General features: G+C 35.9%; 2 protein-coding genes across 4 annotated transcripts; both read right to left on the reverse strand.

Moving 5' to 3' along the window:
* Positions 1 to 2327: 2327 nt before the first annotated feature.
* LOC104727792 (putative inactive receptor kinase At4g23740) lies at positions 2328 to 5416 on the reverse strand. 2 transcript variants are annotated; one of them, XM_087472470.1, is made up of 4 exons: positions 5090 to 5416; positions 3333 to 4643; positions 2891 to 3241; positions 2328 to 2796 (listed from the first exon to the last, which is right to left on the reverse strand). In XM_087472470.1, exons 2-4 carry the CDS (start codon positions 4603 to 4605, stop codon positions 2504 to 2506), a joined length of 1917 nt encoding a protein of 638 aa, XP_087328596.1. In that variant the 5' UTR covers positions 4606 to 4643; positions 5090 to 5416; the 3' UTR covers positions 2328 to 2503. The 2 variants fall into 2 exon arrangements, with proteins under 2 accessions (XP_087328596.1, XP_087328597.1); XM_087472471.1 differs by having other exon boundaries at positions 3333 to 4637; positions 5090 to 5377.
* A 1125-nt stretch (positions 5417 to 6541) lies between these two features.
* LOC104717921 (putative glucose-6-phosphate 1-epimerase) lies at positions 6542 to 9480 on the reverse strand. Of its 2 annotated transcripts, none has more exons than XM_087472472.1 (7): positions 8670 to 9480; positions 7986 to 8060; positions 7850 to 7906; positions 7599 to 7765; positions 7377 to 7511; positions 7070 to 7272; positions 6542 to 6983 (listed from the first exon to the last, which is right to left on the reverse strand). In XM_087472472.1, the coding sequence occupies exons 1-7, from the start codon at positions 8784 to 8786 to the stop codon at positions 6814 to 6816; spliced, it is 924 nt and encodes a 307-aa protein (XP_087328598.1). In that variant the 5' UTR covers positions 8787 to 9480; the 3' UTR covers positions 6542 to 6813. The 2 variants fall into 2 exon arrangements, with proteins under 2 accessions (XP_087328598.1, XP_087328599.1); XM_087472473.1 differs by lacking the exon at positions 8670 to 9480 and adding an exon at positions 8378 to 8530.
* Positions 9481 to 10326: the final 846 nt, after the last annotated feature.

Genomic DNA, 10326 nt, shown 5'->3' on the forward strand with positions numbered 1-10326 from the left:
AATGGTTCGTCTAAATAATTATAAACTTTATACAAATGAATTTAATATAGGTATCACTGTTTTGTATTGTGGAAAATTTAGACAAACTACACATATTCCCATGAAATATTGAATTATTTATATACATTTGGTGTCATAAACCCGGAGCCTCAACCGGAAAGATTCAGGTTCAATATAAAAAATGCTATATAGTACATCCCTGTGAGTTGTGTGAAATATTTCCATGTCTTTGCAAAGGTAAATAAAAAGAGCTAACGACTAAAGTTAAATGAGATACAAATGCCTCGTTTGACTCCGTATTTTAAGGGACTACACAGCCAATCAAATTTAATACTAAGGTTAGAAAAAAATCAAAAACTTTTTGGAGATAGTAATAATCATAGTCATAGGCTCATACTCATACATAGCACATAGAGTTAGGGTAAAAAGCTTTTCAGTTTTACCAGGAAATCTGGAACCATTGGTCTATTATAATACACACATCACTGTTTTGGAACACGCATGGAATTGACTTTTTACTATCACTACTTTTGATAATTTACATATTAACAAGGCAATTGTTTGTTTAACGAAAATTATAAGTAATTTATCTCTTGTTTTGTGTAACTTGTAGACAAACCACAAGTTTTTGACCCTGACTTGAGAAAAGGCAAAGAAGAACATATAAAGCAATTGGACGTTGACTGTTATGTCTATTCTCATGTTATTTATTTTTTTATAAATGGTATATGATATTTTGTTTTTCTTTTTCCCTTGTCGAGAAATAAAGTTTATTTTCTTCATCGTTCATATAAGCTTCAATATATTAGTACACTAGGGATATATGTACTACCATGTGTGAGCAAAAAAACCAATTTACGTATACAAATCTAATCTTATACTCTTCGTAGTTTTATACGTGAAAACTTATATGCCATGCACATTGGTAAAACACAAGTCAATAGTTTAGCATTCCAATTATAACAAGACGTTAAAGATGGTTTAACTCCATGAATTTCCTAATAAGCCGTCGTTTTAACAGCGGAGAAGTAAAACAAAAAACATGTTGATCCACTGATTTCGTGGGGACATGAGGATTTACATAAAAATTGACATATTTATATAACATTGAGATTCAATATGTATATGTGTGTGGGTTTCTAATTTCGCAACTTGGAAAGAAGAAGAGAAAGCCTTATTGCAGTATACGAGCAGGAGGACACGTCATTTTCTGGAATTAGACAAATCAAGTTCACGTTGTAACTTGCCTTATTTGTCTCCTTCCTATTGTAATCTCTGCCACCTACCTGTTCCTCCTCTAAAACACAATCACGACAAAACTATGTACTGTTATCATGAACCTTTTTCTTTTGACTCAAGAAAATATGTTATTTCAGTAAAAGATTTATAGTTTTAATGAAAAAACATATATTATCAGTCGCAAACTCCATTCAAATATCATCCTGAGATAACCATGATGTGGGGTTATTAAGGCTAGTGGTGCTTTTTTACAAGATAGAACCCTCAAAACGTTGCATTTGTTGAGACCACTAGTTCCAGTTTTGTCGGAGTTCAGATCACATGCCGGGATCTGCGAGTAAAAAATGAACACCGATGATCTTTTTTAACTCGTAGTTTATAATAGTTTAGGCCCAATGGGCTTAATTTTGTGCTATGTAATTATAACAAGTGAGAACTTTTGTCATGGAGGCCATTTCCTTCTCTTTGTCATGCCTGTCCATAGAGACCGAGACATGCCGCTTGATGAAGTAGGGATGATATTCACTTGAACCAAGTTCAGTTATGCTACCACATAAGCAGAAAGTACTATTATGCTACCACAAGAAGGAAAAAATCAACATCAAACAGGAGTAACAAATGATAAGCATGCTTCTAAACCGCAGCTAAAGAAAACCATACCAACACTTTCTGAATAGCTTCATTAATTTGTTCTGGTTTACCAAACCAGGAAAAATTCAGAAAACCCATTAGTGGTTATAAACCGTTATAGAATGATAAAAAAAAATTATAATGGGTCAGTTTGGTTAAAGACCATTGAGCCGAAAATACAACCGCCCAAAAAACTTGCGACAAAATTGATAGCTCTCTGGTTGTAACCCTAAATTCACAAACTATGTATATGAACGATGCTTGCTTACTCCTTATCTTTGTGTGTATTGTTTACGCAGCACCTATCATGACCTCCAATTTCCACCATTCGGCTTCCTTAGTTTAGAGGCTTAACCAAATCTTGTTCTGATCCTTAGCCCCGTTTAATCGATCTCGTGTTGCGTTTCTGAACGTATTCGAATTCGAATTCTTTCTTTTTCCTTACGCAATACAACTTATGAATTGGAAATTTGAATCTATTTCATACTGAGTTTTGAAAACCAAGAATCTCTAAACAGAAAATATGTTTTGATGAACCGGTTCTAAACCGAAGAGAGAAGAAATAAACAGAGGAGTATACAACTTCACATGATAAATATGATTTGATGAATCAACAGTTTTGAATTTGATAGGTTCAAATTTCACTTGGCGTGGAACCTTCTGAGGCTTCATTTTCTGATTTGGGTTTGGATTCAGGTTCAATGCTGGTTCGTCGGTTCCCAACGTTCTCGATGAGCCTAACCAAATCAGACATCTTCGGCCTCTGGTCTGCTGCTTTCACAACACAAGACATTGCAATCTGCAACATCTCAACCATCTCTTCTTCTATGTTTGCATACCTCAGAAGCTCGATGTCGAATACTTCTGCCGTCCATTCCTCTCTCACTACCGAATGTACCCATCGAACCAAGTGGATAATCTCGTCCCCTACAGTTTCCATTTCCCAAAAATGATTAGAACTGAATACATATTGTAACCGTTAAAACATGGTCCAGTCTCCTCGGGTTATATAACTTTATACCTGCGGTTGTGTGAATGGGCGATTTTCCGGTGAGTAGTTCCAGCAGCACGACGCCGAAGCTGTAGACATCTGACAACTGAGAAGACTTTCTTGTGTCGGTTACTTCTGGTGCACGGTAACCAGCTTGTCTAGAGATCGGTGGAGCAAGAGGGCTCATCACAGCTGTTAATCCAAGATCAGAGACACAGCCACTACGCTCTGAATTCAAGAATATATTTGAAGATTTAATGTTCCCATGGACGAGTTTCCCATTGTTTTCTTTGTGGATACGAGCAATCCCTTTAGCTGCACCTATCGCAATTCTCATTCTGGTTTCCCAGTCTAGAGGAATCCTGTTTTCTCCTCTGTTACCTGTAAAGATCCAGTTGAATCAACAATGAGCCTCAAACCACATCTTGTAGCTATGATGATGCATTTTAGATCAAGAAAGAGAAAAACATACCATGAAGCAAAGAAGCAACACTTCCTTGGCTGAAATAGTCATAAACCATTAGCTTCTCGTCTTTGGAGTAATAGTAAGCCTTAAGCTCCACAACGTTCTCATGCTTAATACCACCAATGATCTCCATCTGCTGCTCAAAATCTCGTTTCCCAGCGGCAACATCCTTAAGCCGTTTCACAGCAACAGAAGTAGCATCTTCAAGAACAGCTTTGTACGTTGTACCAAACGTGCCTTTACCAAGAACCTCAGCAGAAGCTCTCAACAGATCCTCAAGATCAAACGAGTAGTTACATCCTTCAAAGAAAGATAACCTGTTGTTCACATCTTCCATCCTCGAAACGAATTTCTCAGGAGACATCCCTCCTTTCTTCTTCTTCTGCAGCTTAGTATCCGAAACAATCCCATCACCTCGTCTTAAGTTCCTTCTCACGTAACAAACAGCCAGCACAAATGCCAAAGCCGCAACTACCACAATGGAAACAGAGATAACGATCAATAGAAACACCGTCTCTGATAGCCCCAAGAAGTGATCTTTCTGTTTCTGATGAGTCTGCTCGGCAGGTGGAGGCGGCGGTTCAAAGATGGAGACGTCACCAGGAGGAATAATGCCGATGCCTTCATAAGAGGAAGACGAGAATCTTCGAAGCCAACTAGGTATAGGTCCATTGAGGTTATAATTGTTGGACAAGTCAATGTGTTGGAGAGTAGAGAGCACACTAAGATCAGGGATATCACCAGAAAGCAAGTTGTTAGCAAGATTCAACGACTGTAAACGGTTGAGACGAGACAACGAACTCGGGATTGTTCCATTAAACCCGTTGTTGGAAAGATTCACACTAGAGAGATTCTTCCAGACAGAGAAATCTAAAGGCAGAGAGCCAGACAAGCTGTTGTCTTGTAGATAAAGAAAGGCCAAGTCTTTCAACTCGACGAAATCAGCTGGGAACTCTCCGGAGATTCGATTGGATCTGAGACTGAGGACTCTGAGAGAAGAGAGTCTGCTTATAGTGTTGGAAGGAATCTGACCATTGAGTCCAACCCCTGGTAGTCTAACAGCTATGATCCGAGATCTGTCTTTATTGCAAGTAACTCCGGTCCAGATGTTGCAGACTTGTGAAGTCTCGTTCCAGTTGAGTGAGCGTGTGGGACGCATAATGGTAAGAAACTCGAGTAATGCGCGTTTGTCTTCTAATGGATCTGCATTTGCTCCTCCATAGATAAACAAACATAGAGACAGAATCCATAGAGAAGAAGAAAAGCTCCAAGCTTTCATTTTGAAAGTAGGAAACGAGCTGTTTCTTGAATCTGGAGCTGGAGAAGAAACAATCAAAAACCCAATTAACTCTCAAAAATCTGATTGATGATTGATGATGATGATGATGATGAGGATATATAAATGGTGAAAAAATTTGGTAACTTTAATTTAAAATAAAAGGTACGAAAAAAGCAAAAAAAAAAAAAACTGCGGATTACAAAAGTAAAAGGGGAATCTTGAAGTTGTTCTATGCGATGCGACCACCACTGGAACTATTTTAAAATCGAAACAGGAGTGGGAGACAGAGAAAGAGAGAGAGAGACTTTAAGCTTCGAAAGTGACGAAACTGTAACATTCGAAGCTTTAATTTAAACTCTAAAAAAAAAAAAAAACCTAAAATTTCTGTGAATTATAAAGTTGACAAAAAAGTGAAACCTTAACTCTATATTAACAGACTAATAATTATTATAATTGGAAGCTAGAAAAAAATTGAATTGGTAACCTCGCTTTTTTTCTCCAGATCTGAACTTTATTGTCGACCCTCGCGCTCTCAGTGTTTCTTCTTCTCGAGAATCGAATCAGGTTTGCTGACTAAAGAAATATAAGAGGAAGAGAGACGAACTCATAAATTACGGAGTGGTGATAATGTGAAGAACGGAGCTAGGAACCGCCATTGAAACACTAGTGAAGTTAAGGGAGCTTGTGAATTTTTTATTTTTAATGAATAATTCCAAGCAACGGATATAAATTTATTTTGTTCTCTTTTTTTGGCATTCAAGTGGGTGAAAGTGACGAGGGGAAGAAAGATACTGTGTGATACGACTTTTTTATTCGGTTTACAGATTGGTCACCGGTTATTTAATACCGAACCGGGGACCATTTAGCTTTTATGTACCGGATATTTATTTATTGTGTTATCATATTAAGGTTTGGGATTTCAATTTCCTTATCGATCTTTGTCATATTTTAAATAGGGTAAGATAAATTGGAACATTAGCTAATTTCTAAAACAATAGTAATTGTGAAGCCGGTTTGAGTTTTATGAACCGATATAGACATAACCGGGATGATAAGACATAAGAGTTAATTTAGTCAACGCTAACGAAAAAGAGATTAGTTTATGTTAATCGAGTTAAAGGAAGAAATTATCTAACTTACCAAAACGTTTATGCAATATTATTTAGTACGTTTTTATTTGTTTCTACTTTACTTGTCATTTATGAAGCTTTACAAAGCCTGAATTCAATGCGTATCGATTTCTACCATTTTTATATAATTTTTTTTCTTCCTCTACTCTTTGGGGGCATTAATAGGATACTTATAATAAGAGTATATTCTTTTAAAAATAGTAACTGTTTCTTCGGTGTATTAAATATTGGACCGACCCAATTATAGAATTTATGGTGCATCATAATCGACCAATAATTTCAAATCTTTCATGATTATTGTGATGATTTTATACCCATCTTACCACGGTTGATTCCTCTTTCTCTTTTCGCTACCTCCAACATTGAGTGGCAATGAGTATCAGGCCATTAACTAAAGCCTTTTGAATCTAGAAATAATTATTTTTATTTAGTTTTTATTCTTAACATACCCATTTAGACTAGCTTATGGTTTTTTTGAGGAAGGGGGTTTGTCTTTATACTCTGTTTAATTGGCAGTCTTTTGTGGATGTTTCTCTTGTTAAGGGAATTTTTGTTGTTGCTGGGGGACCTTTATGGTGGTACCTCAGGTCCAGCACCTCCGAATGGGGTTGGAGGGCGTGCTAGATTAGGCTAATTTGTCTCTGTGGTTGTTGGTTTATGCTAGCTCTTGTACATTGATGGATTAATATAAAACTTAGACGACAAAAAAAAAAAATACTAGCTTAAGGTTATAGAAATGGTTTATTCAATAATTGTTAACCATGAGAACAAGAAAGCTTTATTTATTAATTGAAGATTTAACAAAATAAAATAATACAAATTTCATATAGTATAACAATATCTTCATACACAAGTTAATTAAATCTCGCACAAAACCAGGATCTTATCTAGTCACTTCCTAAAAATGGGTGACCTTTTCAAATCTCAGGTTTCCTTTTTAATATTTCGGATTCTGATCATACCGAAGAATCAATCACAAACACACTGTGATGTTCTTCTATAGACTATACATAAAAAAACAATAGCCAATGAAAAGACACACAGAAGAATCGGTTTTCCATTACCGGTATCGGTTATTTCAGGTGGATAAGACAAGCGAGAGGTTTAATTTCCCGGTCCATTCTTCACCCGGTTTCAAGGTGATGGGTTTCTCAATGGCTGCTCCATCAACACACAACATGTGTTTATACTCATCATCTCCCAAATCCGCCAGTGCTCTAGCTTTCTTCTCCCATGGATTCCATACCACTGCGATAAAACCGAGAATCTGATTCTGTTAAAATACCGGTTAGAAAAAAAAAGGCGGTAAAAGTTTTCGATATTTTTGATCTTACCAACATCGGGTAGACCTTCTTTCCTGATAAGGAATGTGCGTTTTCTTTCATGGTCGAAAACAGCAACCACGTCTTTAGAATTTAGGTACACTCTATCGATCTCAGATTCAAAGGTTAGTGCATCGCCTTGCTCTGTAAAACGTTCTTTCTCGTGCAAGTTATCAAGATAGTCGAGAGTTTCCAGCCCTTCAAGTCTAACTTCACTGAGAAACACCAAATAAAGAGAAAGAAAGCATTAGAACTCTTTAAGGTTTTCTTATGTGTGATCAGTAAAGAGACTAGAGAGAGGCTAAACTCAGTGTTTCACCTAATATCGGAAATGGAGAAGTAAGTGTGATAGGCAATGGCAAAACTAAAAGGCTTTGAATTGATGTTTCTGACTCGTGATATCAGTGTTAGGTTCCCATCTAATGCCAATGAGACTCTCAGGTGAAACTCAAAGCTGAAACAAGAGCAATACCATTTTAATATGGAGAAAATACAATATCACATCATATCGAGGAATCAACTTATGATCCGGTTTGCAAACCTGTGAGGCCAGATCCTCATAGTGTCTTCATCGGATGATTTAAGTACCAAATCGACAAAGGCTTTGCCGGTTGAGTCAAATGAAGGTAAAGCAGGTGGATTGTTTTCCACAAGCCACATCTTGTTTCTTGCAAACCCGTGTTGCTCGAGTGATCCTCGAGTTCCAAACTTTTTAAAGGAGAAAGTACATATTTTTAAGCAAAGTGATCAAAACCAAGGTTATTCATGTGAAGATTTGAGGAGTCTATGTACCTGAGGAAAGCATATAGGGATTCCTCCTCGTACCGGATGAGGAGGCTTTGAGTTGGCCTGAAACAAGAGCATAAAGTTCACCAAATTTGACATAAAAAATAGCTGCAAAAATGTTGAAAAAAGCAGAGTTCTATACCTTGGTGCTTGTGAATAACAATTCATCACCCTTCTCAGTCTTCCAAGAAAGAACTTGTCCTCCATGTAAACTAATCTGAACAAAGCATCATCCGAAAAAAAAAAACCGTCAGTTCAATAAGGCGAAATGGAAATGCTTATGAATATGAAGGCCAGAATCACAAAGAAAACCATAGTTCCCATGAACAAAAAAAAAAACAAAAAAAAATATAGATTGATTCATCTTGTTAAGAGAGTTTGAAGTAACAGCAACCATGAAGCCTTCAACTTTAAACAAGAATGGAGAACCCAAATCACCAATTAAAAACAGAGCAATCAAACACGCTTATAAGTTAGATATAACGCTCTGATACAGAGAAACTCAATTAACACATATTCCCCTAAAAATCCGACCTTTTTGGACCAATTCAAATGTATAAAAGACAGGATACAATCCAACAGTATAGAGAATCCCATATTTTTTAATCTGAAAGATGAAACTCTAATCCTCTAGTAGCAAAGAAGAGTTTGGAAGAGGAAAAACATCAAACAGTTAGTGGGCAAATGTTAAAAAGTCAACATCTTATCCTCTATCTCTATCACACGAATCAAAATTATGAATCTCTTTTTTTTTTTTTTTTTTTTGCATCCAAGAATGATTCTACCAATAACACAAACGGAATGATAATAATAATAAAAAAATAACCTTAACAGAAGCGCCTTTAGGATTCTGAAGAAGAATCTGATCGGTTCCATTTTTATCCTTGACCAAGTCAACGGTTGGTGGTCTCTTCTCAGCACCGACTCCAGAAGATGGTTCCATTGTTAATAACCAAACAGATACAGACAGACTTGAGAAGGGGGGTATTCTTAAATCCACCAAAAAATTAGGCGAAGAAATCACAAGAAGAAGAAGAAGAAGAAGAAAAAAAACAAGTTTCTTGTGGAAAGATCAACAAGAAACCCTAACTTATCTCGTGTAAAACGAAACCGAAACCTCAACCACCACTTTCTAACTGCTTTAACAAGTCCTTTTCTCTTACAACCAACACACAAAACTCTTATTATGTTGTTGCAATAGAGGATAAAGTGTAAGAAAAACTCCGGATTAAGACAGATCGTGTGAGGTTGAGATTGAAAACGCAAAGATCTCTTGGAGATTTCACTTGAATGGTCCAACCAAATATCAAACACACAAAGCTTTCCCCCTGGGGAAAATTTAACAATTTGGAGCCTATAAGAACCCAGATAGCAAAAAACACAACTTTTTTTTTGACCCGGAAGAGGGAAACACCAAAAAAAAAAAAAAAAAAAAAAAAAAAAGATATTTCAAAGAGAGACAAGTCAGAAAAAATTGGGTGATATGTAGAAAAGTTGCAAAAGATTCAAAGGGGTTAATATAAAAGGAGCGCAACTGGTATTTTAAATATGTATTGTTTTTCTTACTATTTCATGTTTTTACTGTTTGGTTAGGTAATTTAATGACCAAACTCTACAGTATATATAGTTGACGGAAACAAGAAAAAGAGTTTACTCATAAGCGCCATAAAATGTCACATCTAAAAACTTGCGTTTCAAACAATTAAACCCTCACTTGATCTTGATGGTATGTGTATTTTAACAGTAATTATCAACTGTCTAACCATTTCTTCACTAGTGGAACTATTTAGTTTTTTTGGGGTTAAGTTTTTTTTTTTTTTAAATTCCTTGAATCTTCTGATTGGATGAGTTAATAAATCCAAAAAATGAATCTAGCTAGTTGCAAAAAGGAAATGATGGATGATAAAAGAATAAGGAAGATGATGGCAGGAAGACAGCTGGTTGTGATGAAAGGTGTGGGGGATGGGTTAGATCTTGACATGCGACCATGATTAACGGAATTAACTACCTGTTCAGATTTGGACGGGAATTAATTAAATTAAAATTTTAGGTTAATTACTAATTAAATTAATTTTATAATTTTATAGTTTAGTTGATAAGTTTATTGTCAACTGTTTCTTTAAGCTTTTCGATCCATTTCAGCAGATAAATAACATGCGTACACATTAAACGAAAATGTGTGTTCAACAACATAGAGAATGTAATAAATCAAACTAAGACGTCTGCGCAAGCTAAGAATCTAAAAAAGACAGCGACCATATAGTATTTAATAGTTATTTGAACTTAATAAAAAGAAGATTAGTAGTTTTATTTAAATACACACGATTGTAAAGATTCGTGTTTTCGGTTTCTGCCATCGTTTTATAACTTTTACACCACCAAAAGACTAAGGGCTGCTAGGATTAATGTATTGAGTTTATAAGTGCAGAGTGCTATAATAAAGTTTTGGTGGGATTATATGTAAGACAAGAACAAGATTCATT

The sequence above is a fragment of the Camelina sativa genome, chromosome 11 (assembly GCF_030686135.1).
Source record: "Camelina sativa cultivar CO46 ecotype springtype chromosome 11, ASM3068613v1".
Taxonomy (NCBI): domain Eukaryota; kingdom Viridiplantae; phylum Streptophyta; class Magnoliopsida; order Brassicales; family Brassicaceae; genus Camelina; species Camelina sativa.